The 27,592-nt window shown below is 38.4% G+C and overlaps 1 protein-coding gene across 1 annotated transcript in view; it reads right to left on the bottom strand.

Moving 5' to 3' along the window:
• Positions 1-27,592, bottom strand: part of LOC135090039 (sphingomyelin phosphodiesterase 4-like) — a 79,029-nt gene that overhangs the window by 26,045 nt on the left and 25,392 nt on the right. The window contains exons 5-7 of the mRNA XM_063986272.1: positions 17,723-17,841; positions 2,173-2,325; positions 1,776-1,968 (exon numbers count right to left, since the gene is read on the bottom strand). Of these exons, the coding sequence (XP_063842342.1) occupies positions 1,776-1,968; positions 2,173-2,325; positions 17,723-17,841 (465 nt within the window). The remainder of the gene's footprint in view (positions 1-1,775; positions 1,969-2,172; positions 2,326-17,722; positions 17,842-27,592) is intronic.

Here is a 27,592-nt window from a genome sequence, read left to right as displayed (position 1 = left end):
AAAAACCTGGTCCATTTATTCTTTATTATCTTTTCACATATTTTTGCAACCACACTTGTCAGCGAAACCGGTCTATAATTTAGTTGGTCTTGTGTCTCTCCTTCTTTAAATATGGGTACAATGTTTGCCCTTTTCCAATCTTGTGGAACTATTCCTTCATTAATAGAGATGCATATGATGCTATGTAATTTATCATTAAGCTGGTTACTGCATTCTTTTATTACCCATCCCAACACTTAATCCGGTCCTGTGGCCTTTCTCACATCTAATGTTTTGATGATTTCATCAATTTCCTCTATTTCCTCTATTGTTACTTGAAATTCCTCTATTTTCCATTTTCAGGTGTTCATAATGGCCTTATAAATTCCTTTTCCTTTGTAAAAACTTCCTTAAAGCTCTTATTCATCACTACTGCCATCTCTTTCAGATCTTCATAAACCATTCCATCTACCATTAGCTTTCCTACACTCACTTTGCTTTTCAGTTTACCATTCACATATCTATAGAAGAGTTTGGGCTCATGTTTGTACCTGTCTATTATATCTTTTTCAAACTGTCTTTGTTCATCCCTCAGGAACTTTAAATAATCATTTCTTGCTTGTTTGTAATTATTCCATAGGTTAATTCTTTTGCTTTTCCTCCATTTTTTTCCATGTATCCTCTTTCGTCCTTCTTGCTGCTTCGCATCTTTTATTAAACCACTTTTTTTTTTACCAGCTATTACTGACTGTTTTTTAGGCACAACCTTTTTTTCACCTTTATATATTTTAAGAAATTCATCCCACTTTTCTTGGACCCCTGTAGCCTTATGGAATCTATCCCATCTCTCCTCTTGAAAAATCTTCGTGTTATCAAAGTCTGCCTTACAGTAGTTTAATCTCCCAGCATGGTGTTCTTCATTCCTTTGATTCTCTATTTCCTCATTTATACTGAATTCCATGGTAGCGTGGTCACTTTTGGTTAATTGACACCCAGTGTGAACATTCTCAATTCCTTCTGGTTCCTTACTAAATAACTGATCTTGTCTTGATGTTTCTCCATCTTTTCCAAATCTTGTATCTCCTTTTATCCACTGAGTTAATATATTATCCATTGCCAGCTGTAATAATTTATTTCCCTAAGGTGATTCTGTTCCCTCCATGTACCACTGTTCCCAACACACCTCCTTACAGTTAAAGTCTCCCATCATGATCAATTTATCACCACTTAGTGTGTGTGTGTGTGTGTGTGTGTGTGTGTGTGTGTGTGTGTGTGTGTGTGTGTGTGTGTGTGTGTATGTGTGTGTATGTACTTGTAATGAAAGCCATGTCTACAATGTAACATCCTCCTACACCAGTCCTGACAATCAACATCAATGGGAACCATCAAGTAAATTTAAATTTTCTTACTTTATAACTTTTTAATTATTTTACTCAAAATACTGAGTACATATCACATGTACATATCATAAATACTGTAATAGGCAATGGGGAGTGTTTATAGTGTGGTTATTTTGACTTAAGTAATTTTTCGACCTAAGACGGGACTTCTGGAACCAATTAACGATGTAGGGTGAAGTATACTTGTATATGGAAATTGGAATGATGCTGGTAAGGAATATGCAAGTGAGGGGATTTTACTATATGGAATAACTGAAAATGGAAATGATCCTGGTAAGGAATATATGTAATTTTTAAATTAAATTGGACTAAAGCAAATATGGAGACAAGACAATGTGAACTTAATTCAGATCCTATTTGCTACACCTGGATCAATAAAACCAAGTAAATGCTTACCTTTGTCACACGGAAAAGAACCTGTGCATTCCTAGGGGCTGAGAGATCCAAGCGAAACAGACGAAGAAGAAGGTAATGGAAAAGGAGAGAATAAAAGAGAAGATTCTCTGCCACAAATCCCTGCCACCTTCCTTCTACTGTGCGACTTTCACCATCGGCTGTGCTGACAGGGTTCTGGGTGCTGGTGGGGCTTCTGTGATGATGATGGAGGAAATGGAAGAGGAAGATGGAAAAATAGTAAAATTTTGTCATTATTTTCCTATGCATTGGAGGATCTACTACAAAAATGTAACACATGATTGCCTCAACTCTCTCTCTCTCTCTCTCTCTCTCTCTCTCTCTCTCTCTCTCTCTCTCTCTCTCTCTCTCTCTCTCTTCTTCAGCCTGGTGTTCCTACCTGGCAGAAGGTGAGTAGTCGCAGTACCTCCAGGGCTGGATGTAGGACAGCCAGGTTTCTAGCAATAGCCGGAAGGAGGAATCAAGAGGCCAGTGCTTGAATGTATGCATGAAAAACTGGTACAGACTCTTACGATACAAGTTCCACAGGTTCCTGGAATATGAGTGATTACTTACACAATATTACAGTAAGTATAACTGAGACATAGAGTAAAACCTCCATAACCTGGCATTCTGAATTCCATCACGTTTTCAACAAAATATTCAATAGAAATACTGAAATATAATAAATAAATCAGCACCATGCTGTCTAAACTGAGTCAAAGCAGACCAAGTCAGCATAACCTACACATCAATAATGACAATATGTCATGACATGATGCTAAGAAAGGTTGCTGGTTCTGATTCTGGATGAAGGTCAGGAGATCTAGGCTTTGCAATGCCACCTCCCTGATGTGGTCTTCCTGACAGTTTCTTTTTGTGGTGTTTGTGTAATGAACAAGCAAGTTATTCAGAATACTCTTATGGCACCTACAAAGGCTTCACTGCCAATCATTATCATTGCCTATCATTACCACTGGTCTCAGATAGTGAGTACCATCTCCATTTGCACATAAAAAATGCAGAAACTCTGTCTTTGGAAATTTTACAGATAGGTGTGCTGCCCTCAACTTTGGAAGCAAGTGTGTTTGAGGGTGATGCACACTAGTACATGCTACTTTCATCACCATAGTAAATCTGGCTTAAGACCAAACCAGATTCTTTCACAAATTTCTTTTGAAGATAATCAGCACTGCCTAAGTCTAACTTCACCCTTCTCCCATTATTATAAGATTACTGATGCTGTGACAAGACTAAAATGAAACTGTCAATCTCCATGAATCTTAAAATGACTCATTCCAAAGTAGGTTGCTATACAGGAGGCTTTGTCTTGAATATCTTTGTCCCTGACCACTACTGTTGATACCACTTGAATGCAGCCTCACTCAGATCTTAATATTTGAAGAATGTCATTATCTTTTTAGAGCACTTCATTTACTTCATAATCTCCACATTCCTGGCATATTCAGAGATTTCATTCTTAACTCCTTGATATCATAAAGAGATATTTTTATATTTGAAATTCCTCACATATCATGTTTATCAAAGCACCACTTTCAATTTGGCTAACTGTTTTTCGCTTTTCTCAAATGGGTAAGGTCTTCACTCCTTTACACCTAGAGGTGGCTATATTATTTGATTTATGCTTTGTGCCTTCCATGGTCAATGCAAAATTCAAAAGGAAAGCAATATATGATGGTGCTTCCACCTCTTTTTAACATAAGCAGCAAATTGGCTGCCATTTCATTTGCCTGGTGCCATCTTTGTAAAGTGAAGCACTCTACCTGCATCTCTGACCATTTTGGCAATATGCCCAACATTCTTGATCTTTTCTTAACCTCAAATCCTTCTGCTTATGCTGTCAGTCTCCTCTGATCACAACCTCACATCTGTATCTTGTCCTATTGCTCCAATCTCTCCTCAGGATCCCCCAAAGCAGAGGTGCCTCTGGCATTTTGCCTCTGCTAATTCAGAGGGCCTGAGGGGGTATTATTATTATTTTCCATGGAATGACTACAGTGTACATGTCAGAGACCTGTCTCTGTGTGCTGAGTGCAAAACAGAGGTGATAATGTCTGGCATGAAGGCATACATTCCTCACTCTTTCTCTCTCCCTAAACCTTCCAAACTTTGGTTTAATATGGCTTGTTCTTATGCTATACATGACAGAAAGGCAACCCACAAGTGGCACCTGAACCTTCCATCACCTGAGACTTGTGCTCTTTGAATTTCTGCCCAGAATCATGCCAAAACTGTTTTCCAACAAGCCAAAAATTCCTTAGTCAAAAGAAAATGTCAAAACCTTTTAAGATCTAACTCCCTTTGTGACTTCTGGCACCTAGCCAAAAACATCAACAACTTTTCATCTTTTCCTCCTTTATTTCAACCTGATGACACCACTGCTATCTCACCTATCTCTAAATCTGAACTCTTTCCTCAAGCCCTTATTAAAAATCTCCTTCTGGGAGGAGATTAGTAAATTTTTTAACAAGTATTTTTTAACTGTCTTCACCCAGGGAAGCATGCAGAAAATGCCGGATAGTGAGCAGATTTTTAGAGCAGAAGAGAATGAGAAGCTGACAGATATTACCATAACTAAGGAGATAGTGGAACAGAAGATAGATAGGGCAAAAAAATTCAAGACATCAGGATCAGATGAAATATATCCCAGAGTACTTAAGGAGAAGTTATTAGTGAACTGTTAATTACTGTCTTTAGATGAAATATATCCCAGAGTACTTATGTAATGCAAAGAAGTTATTAGTGAACCATTAGTTACTGTCTTTAGGAAATCACTAAACTCAGGAGAGGTACTGGTAATGTGGAGGCAGGCGAATGTAGTACCCATCTTTATGAAAGGAGATAAAACTTTAACATCTAATTATGGACCTGTCAGCTTAACTTCTGTTGTAGGTAAAATAATGGAGTCAGTAAGAGCAAGAAATATTAGGGAGCATTTGGATAAACATAACATGATAAATCTGTCACAGCATGGCTTCACGAAGGGGAAGTCTTGCCTTACAAACTTGTTAAGTTTTTACAGTAAAGTTTACGAGGCAGCAGATAATGGTGATAGTTATAACATCCTATATTTGGACTTAAGTAAAGCATTTGACAAGGTACATCAGAGGCTCCTGAGAAAGGTTAGGGGACACAGGACAGATGGGAAGGTGTTAGACTGGATAAAGTCGTAGCTAAGCGACAGGCAACAGTGAGTCGTAATAAACGGCTCTAAATCTGAGTTGGGTCAAGTAATTAGTGGGGTGCCACAGGGATCAGTTTTAGGGATATAGTTGTTTTTAATATATATATATATATATATATATATATATATATATATATATATATATATATATATATATATATATATATATATATATATATATATATATATATATATATATCAGACTTGGATAGTGCAATCAGCAGTGATAGTAAATTTGTGGATAACACAAAGATAGATAAATTAGGTCTGATTTGGAAACCATCGCCTTGAAGGCAGATTTGGATAGGATGAACGAATGGACATACAGATGGCAAATGCAGTTTAATATTTACAAATGTAAAGTACTTAGAGTAGATAGAGGAAACTCACAGTAGGTGCACAATAAACAACGAAGCTCTGATAAGTTCAGGGTACAAAAAAGATTGAGGAGTTATAGTTAGCTCTGATCTCCATCTACGAAAGCAATGCATAGAGGCCAGAAACAGGGCAAACAGGGTATTAAGATTAATTTTTAGGAGTGTTAAAAGTAGAAGTCTCAAAGTAATATTAAAGTTATATTTGGCACTAGTCAGACCTCATGTAGACTGCACAGTGCAGATCTGGTCTCCACATTACAGGAAGGATATAGGTCTATTTGAATCAGTATAAAGGAGAATGACTAAAAGGATACAGGGGAAGAGGAGTATTCCTTACAAAATGAGATTGAAGATGTTAAATTTACATTTTTTTGAGAGATGTAGGTTAAGTGGGGATCTGGTAGAAGTCTTAAGTGGTATAGTGGTTATAACAAGGGGGACATAAGCAAAATTCTTAGGATCAGTAACTAGGATAGAACAAGAAATAATGGATTCAAGCTTGTAAAATTTAGGTTAATAAAGAGGGAAGAAGGAACTGGTTCTCAAACAGTGGCAGATGGATGAAATGGACTCAGTAATCAGGTTATTAGTGCCAAGTCATTAGGGAGCTTTAAGAGATGATTAGACAGATTTATGGATGGGGATGATAGATGGAAGTAGGTAGGTGTATTTCATACAGGAACTGCCATGTATAGGCCTGATGGCTTCTTGCAGCTTCCATTATTTTATGTTCTTAATTTAGGATTTGTTCCTCCCTCTCCTCCACCCGTCAACTATTTCATGCCTGTCATTAAGGGGCATGTCCAGTATGACAGGTTTTCACCATTCTATTTATTTGTTTTACACAAAACTTTGTGTGGTGGCACAGTATAGCATTTATAATACTCCTGTATATTTTTTTAAATTTCTGGAAATTTTCAAAAGATAAAGACCCCTAAAAAAAAAATAAATACATAAAAAAAAAAAATAAATAAATAAATGAATTAACGAGTTTTTTATGTAGGAGGGACACTGGCAAAAAAAAAAAAGCCTGTCCCATTAAAGGATCCAAAGCGGTACTCAAAAAATTGAAGGATAAGTGTCGTGAAACCTCCCTCTTGAAGAAATTCAAGTCAAAGGAAGGTGGAAATACAGAAGCAGGCAGGGAATTCCAGAGTTTACCAGAGAAAGGGATGAATGATTGAGAATACTGGTTAACTCTTGCATTAGAGAGGTGGACAGAATAAGGGTAAGAGAAAGAAAACTTGTGCAGCGAGGCCATGGGAAGAGGGGAGGCATGCAGTTAGCAAGATCAGAAGACCAGTTAGCATGAAAATAGCAGTAGAAGATAGCTAGAGATGCAACATTGTGGTGATGAGAGAGGTTGAAGACAGTCAGAGGAGAGGAGTTGATGAGACGAAAACCTTTTGATTCCATCCTGTCTAGAAGAGCAGTATGAGTGGAACCCCCCAGACATGTGAAGCATACTCCATACATGGACAGATAAGGCCCTTGTACAGAGTTAGCAGCTGGTGGAGATGTCTCAGAACGCCCAACTTCATAAAAGCTGTTTTAGCTAGATATGAGATGTGAAGTTTCCAGTTCAGATTTATAAGTAAAGGGCAGACCGATGAAGTTCAGTGTAGAAGAGGGGAACAGCTGAGTGTTACTGAAGGAGGGATAGTTGTCTGGAAAGTTGAGTCGAGTTGATAGATGGAGGAATGGAGTTTTGAGGCACTGAACAATACCAAGTTTGCTCTGCCCCAATCAGAAATTTAAAAAAAAATCAGAAGTCAGGCATTCTGTGGCTTCCCTGTGTGATATGTTTACTTCCTGAAGTGATGGATGTCTATGAAAAGACTTGGAAAAGTGCAGGGTGGTATCACCAACATAGGAGTGGATAGGACAAGAAGTTTGGTTTAGAAGATCATTGATGAATAATAAGAAGAGAGTAGGTGACAGGACAGAACCCTGAGGTACACCACTGTTAATAGATCTAGGAGAAGAACGCTGACCGTCTACCACAGCAGCAATAGAATGGTCAGAAAGGAAACTTGAGATGAAGTTACTGAGAGAGGGATAGGAGCTGTAGGAGGGTAGTTTGGAAATCAAAGCTTTGTGCCAGACTCTATCAAAAGCTTTTGATATGTCTAAGGCAACAGCAAAAGTTTCACCAAAATCTCTAAAAGAGGATGACCAAGACTCAGTAAGGAAAGCACAGAAGATCACCAGTAGAGCAGCCTTGACGGAACCCATACTGGTGATCAGATAGAAGGTTGTGAAGAGATAGATGTTTACGAATCTTCCTGTTAAGGATAGATTCAAAACTTTAGATAGGCAGGAAATTAAAGTAATAGGATGGTAGTTTGAAGGATTAGAACTGTCACCCTTTTTAGGAACAGGATGAATGTAGGTAAACTTCCAACAAGATGGAAAGGTAGATGTTGACATAAATAGTTCAAAGAGTTTGACTGGGCAAGGTTCATGCATGGAGGCACAGTTTCAGAGAACAATAGGAGAGACCCTATCAGGTCCATAAGCCTTCTGAGAGTTTAGGCCAGCAAGGACATGGAAAACATCATTGCGAAGAATTTTAATAGGTAGCATGAAGTAGTAGTCAGAGGGTGGAGGAGAGGGAGAAACAAGCCCTGAATTGTCCAAAGTCAAGTTTTTAGCAAAGGTTTGAGCAGAGTTCAGCTTTAAAGATAGATGGGATAGCAGTGGTGCCATCTGGGTGAAATAAAGAAGGGAAAGATGAAGAAGCAAAGTTATTGGAGATATTTTTGGCTAGATGCCAGAAGTCACGAGGTGAGTTAGATCTTGAAAGATTTTGAAGGAGTTTTTGGCTAGTTGGAGAACAGACTTGGCATGTTTCTGGGTAGAAATATAAAGTGCATGAGATTCTGGTGGTGGAAAGCTTAAGTACCTTTTGTGGGCCACCTCTCTATCATGTATAGCATGAGAACAGGCTGTGTTAAACCAAGGTTTGGAAGGATTAGGTTGAGAAAGAGTGAAGAATGTATGCCTCCATGCTAGAGACTATCACCTCTGTTATGCGCTCGGCACACAAAGGTGGGTCTCTGACATGGAAGCAGTAGTCATTCCAAGAGAAAATCAACAAAATACTTCTTCATGTCCCCCAAACTAGTGGAGGCAAAATGCCAGAGACACCTCTGCTTAAGGGGAATCCTGAGAGATTGGAGTGATAGAACAAGATACAGATATGAGATTGTAATTGGAGGAGCCCAACGGAGAAGAGAAGGTGACAGCATAAGCAGAAGGATTAGAGGTTAGGAAAAGGTCAAGAATGTTGTGTGTATCTCCAAGACGGTCAGGAATACAAGTAGGGTGTTGCACCAATTGCTCTAGGTCGTGGAGGATAGTGAAGTTAAAAGCTAGTTCACCAAGATGGTCAATGAAGGGAGCGGAAAGCCAAAGCTGGTGGTGAACATTGAAGTCTCCAAGAATGGAGATCTCTGCAAAAGGGAAGAGAGTCAGATTGTGCTCCACTTTGGAAGTCACCGTATTTGATGGCTCATAAGACACACCTTTCTCCCCCCCAAAAAAAAGTCTCAGGAGATTAACCTGTTTCCTATGAGGCCAAGGTTCAGCATTGAGGCAGTGGTTGGTGGTAAGTCTATGGCAACAGAGGCTCTAAAATCTTAGCACATGTAAACAAAGTGATGATTGGTACTACACCACAAAACAATTCTTTCTTTCAAGGTAACAATATATAATAGGTCATACTTAATGGTAATTCACATAGAATGACACAAGTCAGGATGAATTTGCCTAAGTGACCATGCACCACTCATTGCATGTACCAAAACAAACACATCGTTGGTTATGCGCCAAACCCAGTGACACAGGCAAGCTTCACTGCATTCTTTACAGTGTGATGCCATTACTCCTTGAGGTAAGACACACTTTCATACAACTGAAATTGCACCTATCTTTTAACATTCTTATGAACAAACTTTATTACCCCTGTAGTCTCTCACAAGCACTGCCAACGCCATATGCCAGGTACATGTTTACATCTCACAACAGGACTGGTACGTAGGCTACTAGCAAATATTAAAGTTTTTAAATGCAAAATATTGGGATCTAATAATGATCTAAATGCATGTGAAAGTCTTCATATTCAGAGCTAAAATCTGCTCATTTATCTTTTTTTTTTTTCATTTCAATGTCTGCCAAAACTGGATGCGTCTTATGAGTCCATATGTCTTATGAGCCATCAAATACGGTAAGTAGTCAAAGAATTTCTTATAATCAGAGGAGTTATGTGAGAGATATACAGCACAGATAAATTTAATTTGAGTGTGACTCTGTAGTCATAGCTAGATGGTGGAAAACTTGCAAGATTCAAAAGCGTGGGCACAAGAGCAGGTTAAGTCGCTGTGCACATAAATGCAACATGCAGCTTTGGATTGAAAACTGAGGATAGAGAAAGTAGGAGGGAACAGAAAAGGGGCTACTGTCAGTTGCCTCAGACACCTGTGTTTCAGTGAGGAAAAGATGAGGTTTAGAAGAGGAGAGGTGGTGTTCTACAGATTGAAAATTAGATCTAAGACTGTGAATGTTGCAGAAATTAATGAAGAAGAGTTGAGGGGGGTGTCAAGACACTTAGGGTTGTTATCAGAAGAGCAGTCCAACCTGGGGACATTTGTGGTCCCCTCCCCAGATGGAGACTCCAAGGCTGGTGTAGGAGTCACCATGATAATTTTAAATTTTTGAGTGAAGTGTGTATGTGTTACTAGGTGCTTATAGTTTTGTGTGGAGGAAGAGAGTTGTCTTTAGAGGGCAGGCTGTGACTGCCCCCATGCTTATATAAACTGATTTACATATAAATATGAGGAAAAAAAAAAAAAAAAAAAAAAAAAAAAATAAATAAATAAATAAATAAATAAAAAATAAATAAATAAATAAAATAAATAAATAAATAAATAAAACCCCCAAAATTAATGAATGAATTAATTAAATGTATTTTTCATGATACTGTGCCACATGTGTATGTACACTATTGATCTTTAACTGAACATGTCTGAAAATTTTATTCTGATTGTTGAATGAGAAAATTTTTTCTCGCAACTTTCAATTTATGGGAAATTTTTACTAATGAAGATATTTTTCACACACACACACACACACACACACACACACACACACACACATATATATATATATATATATATATATATATATATATATATATATATATATATATATATATATATATATATATATATATATATATATATATATATATATATATATATATATATATATATATATATATATATATATATATATATATATATATAAAAGGGGGTCTATGAAGTGATACATACATACATACATACAGTAAAATCCCTCTCATCCGGCATTCGAGTATCCGGCAGCTTCAAGTATCCGGCACATTTTTCCCCAAGCCTTAAAATCAATAAAAAATCAATGAGTACTCATAAAATCGATTAAAATTCCCGTGCGAGGCATACTTTGTCCCCTCGCCACCAGAGCGCACTGCTTCGCGCCACCCGCGGTCCACTGCACTGTGTTTACTCAGTGACTCAGTCCCGCGTGTGCACTGTTTATCGCCTGATGCCTTCATCATGCCTAAAGTTGTAGAAAAGAGGAAGCGTGTTGTGCTTACACTTAAGCAGCTGATCAGATCAGCTGCTGATTAAGATCAGCTGATCTTTGTTATGGTAAGATGCGTGAGTGTACGGTGGTGATTGTGAACATAATTTCACTTCTATTCAAGTATCCGGCAACTTCTGGTATCCAGCATGTCGGCGGTCCTATTGATGCCGAATAAGAGGGATTTTACTGTACACACACACATACACACACACACACACACACACACACACACATATATATATATATATATATATATATATATATATATATATATATATATATATATATATATATATATATATATACCTCAGAGGGCTTTTTTATCAATATATTTTTGTTGCTCTTGGTTGGTGCCCCTCCTACATGATAGAAAAAAAAGGCCCTCTGAGGTGATTATATATATATATATATATATATATATATATATATATATATATATGTGTGTGTGTGTGTGTGTGTGTGTGTGTGTGTGTGTGTGTGTGTGTGTGTGTGTGTGTGTGTGTGTGTGTGTGTGTGTGTGTGTGTGTGTGTGTGTGTGTGTGTGTGTGTGTGTGTGTGTGTGTGTGTGTGTGTGTATCACTTCATAGACCCCCTTTTATATATATATATATATATATATATATATATATATATATATATATATATATATATATATATATATATATATATATATATATATATATATATATATATATATGTATATATATATATATATATGATTTAACTTGCTCTCGTGCCCATGCTCTCGAATCTTCCAAGTTTTCCACCATCTGGCTACGACTACAGAGTCACTCTCATACTAAATTTATCTGTGCTGTATACTTCTCACCTAACTCCTCTGATTATAAAGAATTCTTTGACTACTTAACTTCCAAAGTGGAGCACATTCTGACCCTCTTCCCTTTTGCAGAGATCTCCATTCTTGGAGACTTCAATGTTCACCACCAGCTTTGGCTTTCCTCTCCCTTCACTGACCATCCTGGTGAACTAGCCTACAACTTTGCTATCCTCCATGACCTAGAGCAATTGGTGCAACACCCTACTCATATTCCTGACCGTCTTGTAGATACGCCCAACATTCTTGACCTTTTCCTGATCTCTAATCCTTCTGCTTATGCTGTCACCCTTTCTTCTCTGTTGGGCTCCTCCGATCACAATCTCATATCTTTATCTTGTTCTATCGCTCCAATCCCTCCTCAGGATCCCCCTAAGCGAAGGTGCCTCTGGCGTTTTGCCTCTGCTAGTTGGGGGGACCTGAGGAGGTATTTTGCTGATTTTCCTTGGAATGACTACTGCTTCTGTGTCAGAGACCCATCTTTGTGTGCTGAGCGCATAACAGAGGTGATAGTGTCTGGCATGGAGGCGTACATTCCTCTCTCTTTCTCTCGTCCTAAACCTTCTAAACCTTGGTTTAACACAGCTTGTTCTCGTGCTATACATGAGAGAGAGGTGGCCCACAACATGTACTTAAGCCTTCCATCACCAGAATCTCATGCACTTTATATTTCTGCCCAGAACCATGCCAAGTCTGTTCTCCAACTAGCCAAAAACTCCTTCATTAACAGAAAATGTCAAAACCTTTCAAGATCTAACTCCCTTCGTGATTTCTGGCATCTAGCGAAAAATATCTCCAATAACTTTGCTTCTTCTTCTTTCCCTCCTCTATTTCAACCAGATGGCACCACTGCTATCACATCTATTTCTAAAGCTGAACTCTTCGCTGAAACCTTTGCTAAAAACTCTACCTTGGACGATTCTGGGCTTGTTCCTCCCTCTCCTCCACCCTCTGACTACTTCATGCCACGTATTAAAATTCTTCGCAATGATGTTTTCCATACCCTCACTGGCCTAAACCCTTGGAAGGCTTATGGACCTGATGGGGTCCCTCCTATTGTTCTCCGAAACTGTGTCTCCATGCTTGCACCTTGCCTAGTCAAACTCTTTCAGCTCTGTCTGTCAACATCTACCTTTTCTTCTTGCTGGAAGTTTGCCTACATTCAACCTGTTCCTAAAAAGGGTGACCGTTCTAATACCTCAAACTACCGTCCTATTGCTTTAATTTCCTGCCTATCTAAAGTTTTTGAATCTATCCTCAACAGGAAGATTCTTAAACATTTATCACTTCATAACCTTCTATCTGATTGCCAGTATGGGTTCTGTCAAGGCCGCTCTACTGGTGATCTGGCTTTCCTTACTGAGTCTTGGTCATCCTCTTTTAGAGATTTTAGTGAAACTTTTGCTGTTGCCTTGGACATATCAAGAGCTTTTGATAGTCTGGCACAAAGCTTTGATTTCCAAACTACCCTCCTACGGTTTCTATCCTTCTCTCTGTAACTTCATCTCAAGTTTCCTTTCTGACCGTTCTATTGCTGCTGTGGTAGACGGTCACTGTTCTTCTCCTAAATCTATTAACAGTGGTGTTCCTCAGGGTTCTGTCCTGTCACCCACTCTCTTCTTATTATTCATTAATAATCTTCTAAACCAAACTTCTTGTCCTATCCACTCCTACGCTGATGATACCACCCTGCACTTTTCCATATCTTTTCATAGACGTCCAACCCTTCAGGAGGTAAACATATCACACAGGGAAGCCACAGAATGCCGCCTGACTTCTGATCTTTCTAAAATTTCTGGTTGGGGCAGAGCAAACTTGGTATTGTTCAATGCCTCAAAAACTCAATTCCTCCATGTATCAACTCGACACAACCTTCCAGACAACTATCCCCTCTTCTTCAATGACACTCAACTGTCCCCCTCTTCTACACTGAACATCCTCGGTCTGTCCTTTACTTATAATCTGAACTGGAAACTTCACATCTCATCTCTAGCTAAAACAGCTTCTATGAAGTTAGGCATTCTGAGATGTCTCCGCCAGTTTTTCTCACACCCCCAGCTGCTAACTCTGTATAAGGGCCTTATCCGTCCCTGTGCCCCTCTTCTACACTGAACATCCTCGGTCTGTCCTTTACTTATACTCTGAACTGGAAACTTCACATCTCATCTCTAGCTAAAACAGCTTCTATGAAGTTAGGCATTCTGAGATGTCTCCGCCAGTTTTTCTCACACCCCCAGCTGCTAACTCTGTACAAGGGCCTTATCTGTCCATGTATGGAGTATGCTTCACATGTCTGTTCCACTCATACTGCTCTTCTAGACAGGGTGGAATCAAAAGCTTTTCGTTTCATCAACTCCTCTCCTCTCTCTCTCTCTCTCTCTCTCTCTCTCTCTCTCTCTCTCTCTCTCTCTCTATAAAATCACCTCAGAGGGCCTTTTTTTTAGCAACCCACTTTTTTTTGGGGGAGGGGTTATTTATTTTTTTTATTTATTCCTCATATTTATATGTAAATCAATTTACATAAGCAATTGAAAATTATTCTAGTGAAACAAAAGGTTTAGTTTTTTTTTAGGAGGGGCACTAACCGAGAGCAACAAAAATATATTAATGAAAAAAAAAAGCCCTCTGAGGTGAGGTGTGTGTGTGTGTGTGTATATATATATATATATATATATATATATATATATATATATATATATATATATATATATATATATATATATATATATATATATATATATATATCACCTCAGAGGGCTTTTTTTTATTAATATATTTTTGTTGCTCTCGGTTAGTGCTCCTAAAAATTTTTTTTTAAACCTTTTGTTTCACTCTAGAATACTTCTTAATTGCTTATGTAAACTGATTTATATATAAATATGTGGAGCAAATAAAAAAGTAAATGACCCCTCCCCCCAAAAAAAGTGGGTTATTAAAAAAACCCGAGTTTTACTGACCCTGGACAAAACACTCAGCCACCGCACTGAAGAACATGGGGAAAGATGCAATTTGTCGATTCACACAGGTTTTTATTTGCACATAAGTTACCAAGATGAGTATTTGATCATGCTCAGCAATGTACTGTTCAAATAATTGTAAGTGGAATAAAGACTTCTCATTTTTTGGCTTTCCTAAGAATCCTGAGAGGAGAGGCAAGTTCTTTAGACTTGGAAGTTCCTCCTTACTATGTGCATTGATCTCATGATATATCTGAGGTCTATGTCAATGGTACTGCACTGGGCTTTCCTGGTGACGGGTTATGTATCAGCCTAATGGTTACAAGGCACTGTGACCAAGCTACTCATGACCATGCCTTGAATTCAGCTCATAAACTTTCATATACAGAAGTGTGGTATGAAGAAGGCTACAATATGGAATTACCTGCCACAATGTGTTAGCTCACCTATCGTGCCAACATTCAAGTCCACTCTACACTAATATCTTTGCAGTATGTTTCATTATGGATAGGAGATTTAGGCCAAGGTACAATTTCCAGACATAATCATACAAATTGCTTGGGGTAGCCAACCAGGTGAGCCTGTGAATGCTGAGTCCTTTATCTCTTTTGTTCAAGCCCCAGTGCCATTACTTATGACTTATGACCAAACCTTGTGATTAAGCCTGCATGGTAATGATTAAACAAGCAAGCAATGACTGGGTTTTCTCTGTGACTTATACAACACTGAGTATTGGGTCAACAATGAATTACAGTAATTACATGAGGCAACACCCCTGCCTTGAATTCAGGGATGATGTCATGACGTGTTCATAAGGAAATCCACAGATGAGCTTCAGATTGTTTTACAGTTATACAGAAATAAAATAAGGCTGAAGATGAATGTGAAGACAACAAAAGTGTTCAGTAGCTTTATATCAAAGGAAATAGAATCTAGAATTTCACAGAATGTGTTAGAAATATATGGTATTTATATAGGGAAAAAAAGTTTGAGAGAGAGAGAGAGAGAGAGAGAGAGAGAGAGAGAGAGAGAGAGAGAGAGAGAGAGAGAGAGAGAGAGAGAGAGAGATAGGAATACGATAGAGTGCCTTTGGAAAATTAAGCAATGTAATGAAGAGTAATCACCCACTCTCAATAAAAAGAAAAGTATATAGGTAATTTACCCAGCCCTAACATACAGCGTGGAGAACTTGGAGACTCGTCAAACTCTACTACTGTACAAAGAATAAATTACTTGTTAAATCATTATGAAATTGTGGTATACCATAAAAAGAAATGGGATGTGAGACAGGTGCCTTAAAAATAACTTACATGAGTATGCAAAGGGAACAGTTAAGTGTCCATGAAGGAATAAAGATTATCGATGGAACTCTGTACATCCAAGTACAGAATCCTTGCTGTCTTTGCCACAAAATGTGGCACAACAGACTAGAGTTGGTCTTGTGGAATTTTTCATTTCAGAGGGACATGTAGAGATTAGATTGGGTGATATCGTACCTATATCTATGATTACTAAAGGGATTACTGGTACCGGTCAGTTGTAGCAAACCTTAACATAATGCATAAATTTATTATTTCTGCAGCCAAATCTTAAACAGTGAAGCAAGTGGGCATGACAACTCAAGAAAAAATTAGTTATCAAATGGTGCAGGTAATGGTAAACTTAAGCAAGCAAGAGTAATGATTCCCTCTGGCAGAAATTTAACATTGAGTGGACCGTCCTCCTAGTATACAGACTCCTTGCTGAGAGTGCCACTCACTTCCCTCTAAGTGTTACCATATCATGTCCACCCAAAAAAAAAATTGGAAGATCTTGCCAATTTTTCATATTTTTTGGGGAAAAAACTGATGTACACAAAAGCACATTGCTAAGTATGGGACCTTTAAGTGGGATTTACATGGAAAGTATTCTGTTTCACCATAAATCTTTGTGAAATAATAGGGAAAGTGTGGCTACCATATATATTTTTTCACAATAGGCCATATTCTTCATATTTTTTTAGTTTCCCAACCAAATGTTATCCTTAAGATTTTTCCTAATGATGTTTTCCATGTCCTTGCTGGCCATAACCATTGGAAGACTTTATGGACCTGATGGGGTCTTTCCTATTGTTTGCTGAAACTATGCCTCTGTGCTTGCACCTTGTTTGCACCCTGTTTGTAAAAAGGAAAGACCACTCTAACCCTTCAAACTAATATCTATTGGTTTAATTTCCTGTCTTTCTGCAGTTTTTAAATCTATCCTCAACAGGATGATTCTTGAATATCTATATAACTTCACAGCCTTATATCCCAAAGAAAACATTATTTAAGCTAACAAATATTTGAGTAAGATGAAAATGGTGGACTTAGTTTAAGATTTCCACAGGTGGGAGGCATGAGGATGATAAAGCTGGTAGCTTTCAGTGGTGCTTCAGATGCAAGTTTGGATGATGACTGTTCATGTGCTAAAGGTTTCACAATATTCCCTGTTGATGGAAATAGAAAGAGTTGGCTGCTTACACGAGAGAAAATAAAAAAGGAAGTGAATAGCATCCTAACAGGAAGTGTGCTGTCTAAAATTTAGTTTCATGTGAAAGACAGGAATGTGATTCCTATTTGCTGTTATGTAGGTAATAATACTTTTGTGGAAAATGTTCAACCAAAAATGTAGATGAAAAAAACTTAGGCCTGACTGAGTAGTGCTGAAGCAACTGGTGCAAGAAGGTTGTGTTACACTGAAATGGGTGAGATCAGATTATGAACTGGTTAACTGCCAGTAAAAGGGCCAGTGGCACATTTTTTCTTTTCTGTTAAAGAAAGTAAGAAAGAGCCATCTCAAAATTCTATTTTACTTTTTGGGAGAGGGGCAATCTTATAGGTTTTATCCAATTTGTGCCCCTGTTCAGCCTTTCACCCACATTAAAATAGAAATGCACACTATAAACAGGTACATCAGAACACACAACATACTTGCGTAGGGAGTCGAGGGGTGAGGGCTGAGCTGCCTTGCCACTGTTGGCAAAGAAATGCAGGTGTTTGATCAGCATCCTCACAACACGCACATGGTCACTGGACGGCACAAACACCTCCTGTGTGGTGACAGCCAAATCACATTACCTTCTATCTGTCAGTGTTTCTATAACAAATGTTCAAACTTATGAATAAAATAAGTCTGCTTTTTTGATAACATACAAAATGCAAAGTTCATCATTAAGAATGATTTGTAGAAAATTAGCTCATCATTAAAATGAAGAAATATATGAAACAATATAACTGAATCAGATTTTATGAACACATTTCTCTAAAAATCTAACCACGGGTAGTTATCACTTATCCTCACCCCCTGACCCTTAACCACTCCAAGTGTTTGCCCCTGTGACTACCCTGCTGCCTCTTACGTTACTAAGTGTCTTGCAGATTTTGTGCATAACAGTGCATGACACCTTGAGTGTGTATAATTATTCAAGTAAAGGTGATGACAAACCCAAAAATGCCATCAGAATAACTGGGAATGGGAAAAAAAATAAATAAATAAAATAAATAAATAAATAAATAATATATATATATATATATATATATATATATATATATATATATATATATATATATATATATATATATATATATATAATAAAATAAAATAAATAAATGAAATATATAAAATAAATAAATAAATAAATAAATAAATAAATAAAAATATAAATAAATAAATAAATAAATACATGCATATAAATAAATAAAATAAATAAAATAAAAAGCTTGCCAAGTTAAGGAAATTAAAGTCATATAAGCATCTAAAGAATCCTTCTGGTGTTTCATAAGCTGATTTTTGTTTGCATGAATGTACTATCTCATACACACACACACACACACACACACACACACACACACACACACACACACACACACATGTTACAGAGAGAACTACAAATAGAGAAAGCCCCAGGATGTGTTGCTATACAGATGCAGGAAGGCAGTGATGTGTGGCCTGTGTGAGGAGTGTGATGGTGCAAGGTAGCAACACCTGCACAGCGTGGGACAGTGACACAAGCATACAAGTACACAGATGAGGGGCATGGGTAGATCACTCAACAACAGACCACAGGCAGCATCCTGGGTGGTGAATGACCTGCACTCTATCCACTAAAACCTGACTCATAGGAAACAAAGCTTTCATTAGGCTTTCCCACAACCTGATTTATCAAGGGCACGGGTTAGTACAGCCTGGTTCATCACTAATCAATCAGTGCTGAGATGGCTTTACAGATTCCATGATAGGATTTCTGTTCTAATCTCTTGTGCAAGTTTTTTTTCCTGAAAAACTTTGTGTAATGCATAAATGTAAAGGATGCAAAAAAATCTTAATTTGAATGCACAAATAGACAAATTAATGATGTGCATAGACAAAACACATGGTGCATATTCATAGTACAGATAACTTTGTGGACATGGCACCAGGTGGACATGGCACCAGGATGTGACATCATGGCAATGTAACATCACAACCTACAACTTAGAAGAACTTGATCAGATGTCCAGCATATAACATGTTGCACATCTTTCTTTCAAGAAATGTTGTTGTTGTTCTTACTGACTTTCTTCTTATGCTCTCAAAATTTCTCATACAAATACACTTCCATTATTTTACTTTTATTCCCCAATAAATTTGAGAACTTTTCCTTGACATTCTACAAACTGTTCAGATTCACTCTTATCCAGGAGTAAAGAATACAGTCCATTCCTGACTGAATTAAACAACTTTCATGTAAAAATGATGAAATTAACACCAGTTTTATTTATATGAAAAAAAAAAAAAAAAAAAAAAAAAAACATCTGCAAAAAAAAGTAATTTAATACATGTAGCATTTTCAAGTTAGTAGGTGAAGTGCACATAAATCTGAACTACATGTTTATTACTAACATGCCCATATGTACACATGCCTGTGAACTTAAAGGAACAGATGTTTATCTACATCTCCAAGCAAGTGATGCCTCTAAATGCCATTGTTCATGGAGGATGCCACAGAATGGTCTGCCTCCCATGTAATCCTCTAAACACTGCTATCCTTTTCCTTTCCTGATTCTTCCCTCATCAGCCACCCTTCTCTTTACCTTCTTTCTTGCCCTTCATCCTTGCCACTATAATACCTCCTCCTCTCTTCCTCACCATTCTATCTTCCATGTTATTAACTGGAAAGTATGAGAGAGAGAGAGAGAGAGAGAGAGAGAGAGAGAGAGAGAGAGAGAGAGAGAGAGAGAGAGAGAGAGAGAGAGAGAGAGAGAGAGAGAGAGAGAGAGAGAGAGAGAGAGAGAGAGAGAGAGAGAGAGAGAGAGAGAGAAGAGAGAGAGAGAGAGAGAGAGAGAGAGAGAGAGAGGTAACATTTAAAATAGTGTGTGTGTATGTACGTGTACACGTGAGTGCAAGAAAACTCACTGTACCTACATAAAGGTATTTCTGAGGCAAAATGATCTCAATGAGGTGAGGTCATCTTACACACACACACACACACACACACACACACACACACACACACACACACACACACACACACACACACACACACACACACACACAAAGAAGTAGGGAGCCACAGGATGGTGAGAAGGATGGAGATAGAAAGGAAAGATTAAGGATGGAGAGAAAAGTGGTAACAGCAGTAATCAAGAGGGAGAGGAGCTGGCAGATCCATCCAGTGACACTTTCCATGTGAAGAGCACTGGCAGGGCAGGTGTTGCCTACCTGGGGACTTGAGTAATAATCTGTTCCTGTTGGTTGACAGCAGTGTCCACACAAAAAACAAGGTGTATTTATATTAATGTCACATCTCTTGGGGGAACTGTGAGTGCTTCCTTCTACAGGGGTGACCAGAGAGAGAGAGAGAGAGAGAGAGAGAGAGAGAGAGAGAGAGAGAGAGAGAGAGAGAGAGAGAGAGAGAGAGAGAGAGAGAGAGAGAGAGAGAGAGAGAGAGAGAGAGAGAGAGAGAGAGAGAGAGAGAGAGAGAGAGAGAGAGAGAGAGAGAGAGAGAGAGAGAGAGAGAGAGAGAGACTGGAAGTTTGTTAACAAATCAATGCTGAAAATCAAACTTTGAAATAATAATCCTTTCTTCCAGGAAAATCTGAATCTAATTATCACCATATTTTTTTTAAATGAAGGCATCAGTTAGTACCTTTATATCCTTTCTTAGGATCTCACTCTTGGTCTTGTTTGTATATACTGACACTCTTCTGTCCAATCATCCTATGCCTATATCCAAACAATCTGTCTTCCACTTCAAACTCTACAGGAGACTTCACCCAATCTTCTCTAAACAGCCAAACCAATGCAGTGTTGCTTCTCACTTTTGGCATATTTCTTAAAGCACCACAGGCACATCTACCTCACTTCACTGTGCTGCTCCAAGGCTCCACACCTCATCCCCCAAGGTATCATAATCTCTAATGCACCACTAGCACATCCACCTCACTTCACTGTGCTGCTCAACTTCACACTCCTCCGGCATCATAGTCTTTAACAGGCCAAGTTTCACCTTCCTCTTTTCTCTCCTTTTTTTTTTTTTTTTTTTTTTTTTTATTATCTAGGAGGGGCACCAGAAAAAGAGGCCACTGAGATGCCAGTGCCCAAACACAGTCCAAACTGGTAGTAAAAAATTGAAGGATACATGTCTTGAAACTTCACTCTTCAAGGAGTTCAAGCCATAGGTTGGTGGAAATACAGAAGCAGGCAGGGAATTCCACAGTTTACCAGAGAAAGGGATGAATGACTGAGAATAATCGTTAACTCTTGCATTAGAGAGGTGGACATAATAGTGGTGAAAGAATGTCTTGTGCAGCAAAGCTGCAGGAGGAGCAGAGGCATGCAGTTAACAAGATCAGAAGAGCAGTTAGAACAAAAATAGCATTACAAGATAGCAAGAGATGCAACATAGTGGCAACGAGAGAGAGGCTGAAGATAGTCAGTTAGAGGGGAGGAGTTGATGAGACGAAAAGCTTTTGATTTCACTCTGTCTAGAAGAGAGGTATGAGTGGAACTTCCCCAGACATGTGAAGCATACTCCATACATGGACAGATAAGGCCCCTGTACAAAGTTAGCAGCTAGGAGGGTGAAAAAAATTGGCAGAGACATCTCAGAATGCCTAACTTCATAGAAGGTGTTTTAGCTAGATATGAGATGTGAAGTTTCCAGTTTAGGTTATAAGTAAAGGACAGATGGAGGATGTTCAGTGTAGAAGAAGTGGACAGTTAAATGTCACTGAAGAAGAGGGGAGAGTTGTCTGGAAGGTTATGTAAAGTTGATTGATGGAGGAATTGAGTTTTTGAGGCATTGAACAATACTAAGTTTGCTCTACCCCAATCAGAAATTTTAGAGATCAAAAGTCAGGCATTCTGCGGTTTCCCTGTGTGAACTGTTTACTTCCTGAAGGGCTGAACATCTTAAAAAAGAAAGAAAAAAAAAAAAAAAAAAAAAAAAAAAAAAAAAAAAAAAAACCATGGAAAAGTGCATGGTGGTATCATCAGCACAGGAGTGAACAGGACAAGAAGTTTGGTTTAGAAGATCATTGATGAATAAGAAGAGAGTGCGTGACAAGACAGAACCCTAAGGTACATCACTGTTAATTGATTTAGGAGAACAGTGAATGTCTACCACAGCAACAATAAAACGATTAGAAAGGAAACTTGAGATGAAGCTACAGAAAGATAGAAGCCATAGGTGGGTAGTTTGGAAATTAAAGCTTTGTGCCAGACTTTATCAAAAAGCTTTTGATGTCTAATGCAACAGCAAAAGCAAAACTAAAATCTCTAAAAGAGGGTGAGCAAGACTCAGTAAGGAAAACCAGATCACCAGTAGAGCGTTCTTGATGAAACCCATACAAGGAATCAGAAAAAAGGTTGTGAGGTGATAGATGTTTAAGAATCTTCCTGTTGAGGATATTAAAAAACTATAGATAGGCAAGAAATTAAAGCAATAGGACAGTAGTCTGAAGCATTAGAACAATCACCCTTTTTAGGAACAAGCTGAATGTAAGCAAACTTCCAGCAAGAATGCTGAGAGACAGAGTTGAAAGAGTTTGACTAGGCAAGGTCCAAGCACAGAGGTGCAGTTTCATAGAGCAATATGAGGGACCCCAGCAGGTCCATAAGCCTTTCGAGGGTTTAGGCTGGCGAGGGCATGGAAAACATCATTGCAAAGAATTTTTAATAGGTAGCATAAAGTACTGAGAGGGTGAAGAGGAGGAAGGAACAAGCCATGAATCGTCCAAGATAGAGTCTTTAGCAAAGAATTCAGCTTTAGAGATAGATGATGCCATCTTTTTTTTTTTTATGTAGGAAGCACACTGGCCAAAGGCAACAAAAATCTAATAAAAAAAATGCCCACTGAAATGCCAGTCCTGTAAAAGGGTCAAAGTAGTGGTCAAAAATTGATGAATAAGTGTCTTGAAACCTCCCTCTTGAAGGAATTCAAGTCATAGGAAGGTGGAAATACAGAAGCAGGCAGGGAGTTCCAGAGTTTACCAGAGAAAGGGATGAATGACTGAGAATACTGGTTAACTCTTGCATTAGAGAAGTAGACAGAATAGGGGTGAGAGAAAGAAGAAAGTCTTGTGCAGCGAGGCTGCGGAAGAAGGGGAGGCATGCAGTTAGCAAGATCAGAAGAGCAGTTAGCATGAATATAGCAGTACAAGACAGCTAGATATGCAACATCGCTGCGGTGAGAGAGAGGCTGAAGACAGTCAGTTAGAGGAGAGGAGTTGATGAGACGAAAAGCTTTTGATTCCATCCTGTCTAGAAGAGCAGTATGAGTGGAACCTCCCCAGACATGTGAAGCATACTCCATACATGGACGGATAAGGCCCTTGTACAGAGTTAGCAGCTGGGGGGTGAGAAAAACTGGCGGAGATGTCTCAGAACACCTAACTTCATAGAAGCTGTTTTAGCTAGAGATGAGAAGTGAAGTTTCCAGTTCAGATTATAAGTAAAGGACAGACCGAGGATATTCAGTGTAGAAGAGGGGGACAGTTGAGTGTCATTGAAGAAGACGGGATAGTTGTCTGGAAGGTTGTGTTGAGTTGATAGATGGAGGAATGGAGTTTTTGAGGCATTGAACAATACCAAGTTTGCTCTGCCCCTATCAGAAATTTTTGAAAGATCAGAAGTCAAGCATTCTGTGGCTTCCCTGCATGATATGTTTACCTCCTGAAGGGTTGGAAGTCTATGAAAAGACGTCTGGTTGAAATAAAAGAGGGAAAGATGAAGAAGCAAAGTTATTGGAATATTTTTTTGGCTAGGTACCAGAAGTCATGAGGGGAGTTAGATCTTGAAAGATTTTTACACTTTCTATTAATGAAAGAGTATTTTGCTAGTTGGAGGACAGACTTGGCATGATTCTGGGCAGAAATATAAAGAGCATGAGATTCTGATGATGGAAGGCTCAAGTACCTTTTGTGGGCCACCTCTCTATCATGTAAAGCATGAGAAAAGGCTGTGTTAAACCAAGGTTTGGAAGGTTTAGGTTGAGAGTGAGAAATGTACGCCTCCATGCCAGACACTATTACCTCTGTTACTTGTGTGGCACACAGATACGGTCTCTGACATGGAAGCAGTAGTCATTCCAAGGAAATCAGCATACCTCCTTAGGTCCTCTGAACTAACAGAGGCAAAATGCCAGAGGCACCTCTGCTTAGGGCGGATCTTGAGAAGGGATTGGAGTGATAGGACAAGATAAAGATATGAGATTGTGATCGGAGGAGCCCAACGGAGAAGAAAGGGTGACAGCATAAGCAGAAGGATTAGAGGATAGGAAAAGGTCAATAATGTTGGGCATATCTCCAAGACAGTCAGGAATACAAGTAGGCTTTTGCACCAGTTGCTCCAGGTCATAGAGGATAGCAAAGTTAAAAGCTAGTTCACCAGGATGGTCAGTGAAGGGAAAGGAAAGCCAAAGCTGGTGGTGAACATTAAAGTCTCCAAGAATGGAGATCTCTGCAAAAGGGAAGAGTCAGAATGTGCTCTACTGTGGAAGTTAAGTAGTCAAAGAATTTCTTATAGTCAAAGGAGTTAGGTGAGAGATGTACAACACAGATAAATTTAGTGTGACAGTGACTCTGTAGTTGTAGCCAGATGGCCCAAAACTTGAAAGATTCAAGACCATGGGCATAAGAGCAGGATAAGTCATTGCGCACATAGATGCAACACCTATTCCATGTTATCAGAAGGCTTCCTCTTACATTAACAGTCCTTACATCCACAAAATAGGAACATGGTTTTACTAATTTGATATATACCATATTTGCCAGCAGAATAGATACATTTCTGCAAAAGATACACTCTATTTTATAAGAAGGGTATGAGGAAAAAGGATAGTTTCATCATAAAATTTTTGAACACGTCTCCACCACATGAATTAATATTTATATTAGTTAAAAATGTGAAGAAAATGCTTTAAAGTAAGCAGATTTGGCCATACAGTGGAACCTCAGTTCCTGACCTTAATTCATTCTTGAATGCCATTCAGAATATGAAGTGTTCGAAAACTGAAACCATTTTCCCCATAGGAATCAATGTAAAATAAATTTATTTGTTCCCAGACACCAGTGTACCCTGTCTTAGCGGCTTACAACAGACACTCCCACAGCCAAGATGGCTGCTTCACATCTCCAGCTCACAAATTATTTATCCAAAAAGGATGTATTGAATGAACTTAGTGACACAGAACTTATCAGAAGATACTACTTAAACCATGCAGGTATTCTCTTTGTCACCAATCTAGGGAGGGAAACCTCACAGAGTGACACAGAGAGGAACAACCCACTTACTGCCAAAATGAAGGTGATCATGACAGACATCTTGCTGCTGGGAAAAGCTACTGGAAAATGCAATTGTGCAGTAGTGATGGCATTGGGGGTCATTGAGACAGCCACAGATGACTTGGGATTACAAACTTTGTTCTATAGCCGAATTATGGTACCACAACCGAAGCAATCATGACTTCAAATTCTTGTTCAAAAACCGATTTGTTCGAAAAGGGAGGCATTTGATAACCGAGGTTCCATTGTATTTTATTGCAGGATGCCTTACTAATCCCATCTCCCCACAAAGTTTCCTTCCTACAGACAAGTTGAAAAAAAGAAACCACAAGTATTTTGCTACCCATTTTTTTTAAACTTAAATTTAATGTTATACATATGTCTTTGCTGCTTTTGTGCCAAGTGTTTAAATTTCATGAAATACTTACAATGAAAATATTTAGAGAATACTTTAAGGTAATCAACATTATCTGTGGGAGTGTGCAGTTGGCATACATCAGACTTGTTTCTATCAGAATCCCATTACCAACAGAGTACAAAATGTGTACCTTCTGTTATGTCTGCAGTACCATGTCCATTCAGTTTTTTTTAGTATTTTTTTTCTTTTTTTTTTTTTATTATAAATATCTGTAAGTAAAAGCTGATTTACTAAGTCTTCAACAAAAAGACAGGAAGTTTCTGTCTTGACACAGATCTACTTTTGCAGATTCTTATAAATTCTTGATAATATAGTTACATAAGTGTTTAGTATTTACTGGGGACAAATAATGTGTTGTAATACTCAAAAATGAAAGGGTGGGCACTTTTAGTAAACACCTGGAAAGCAGATTAAACAATGGCATATCTGATCTGGTCTTTGGACAGCAATTTATTGAAATATCTTGAAGCTGCATTTCTCTACAACCACATTATTAGTTGACCACACCATCAGCACAACACAGTAGAAAATGCAGGTTTACCCTCTGTCATCAATACTACAATTGGTGCTTGTTGGAACCTGGACAATCTCACCAGAAAATCAGGTACTGCCTGGGAATTGAACCCAGCATCTTACTTGTTACACAATAGTAATAAAAAAAATCTCTCAATTCAGTTCTACCATTGCAGTAGTACCAGCTTGTTCTTCTCATTTTAATACTAAAGTGTGAATATTATCAAAAACAATTTTTGTACTCAGTGGCTGCTCTGCATTGTGCCCAACCTTTCATTCAGTAGTCTGGCTGCATTAGACAAAGGTAATTTTTGCATTTTTCCTTTCTCTTGTTTTCCTAAATGTTTTACATATATCCACCAATAATGGCAGTGGGAAACATGCCTGGTTGGAAATCTGTGAGCCCCAGTTCAAATCTGGGCTAGAGCAGTCAGCTCACAGCTTACCTGTGGAAGATGAATTGTGGACACCCATAAGTCGCAGTGGCTCTGCATCCCAGGGTAAGGAATTTCCACAGGCTCAAGAGCCAATAAAAAAAGGAGACGAGTGTCAAGGCCATGTGCAGCCAGAGTGTATGCCCCCAATGTTACCAATGATGCCATGATTTTTTTGTCATGTATGGAATTATTCAACACTTCCAACTGCTCAATGCCTATTGTATACACTGAAAGCATAATCTATTACATTAATCACACAACCCATTGTATGGCTGTAACATCCAAGCATCCAAGCACAAACAAAGTGTAAGGAAGAGTATCACTTGTACTTTTATTGCACAAGATGCAGGATCAACTACCACTCCCTAACAATGGCATGTTTTTTGTACTGTTTATAGCAACACTCATCTCCCTCCCACTACTTATATATCTCTATAGATTAATGGCTTATGGTCTAATGGTACTGAATTTATGTTATGGTTGATGAGGTGAGACAGTAGTTGGCTATCTTTAGTCAACTATCAACAAGCTGAATTTAACCCTTTCCTTCCGGCAATCGTATATATACGATTGCAAAAATGCGTCCGTAGCGACGGCGATCATACCGGTAATCAAGAATTTTCGCGCCTCAATTTTGAGGTCTGAGCGCGGTTTCTCGAGTCAGATGGT

Source organism: Scylla paramamosain, chromosome 34 (assembly GCF_035594125.1).
Source record: "Scylla paramamosain isolate STU-SP2022 chromosome 34, ASM3559412v1, whole genome shotgun sequence".
Taxonomy (NCBI): Eukaryota; Metazoa; Arthropoda; class Malacostraca; order Decapoda; family Portunidae; genus Scylla; species Scylla paramamosain.
The sequence above is the reverse complement of the archived record's forward strand: the minus strand, read 5'-3'. Positions and strand labels throughout refer to the sequence as shown.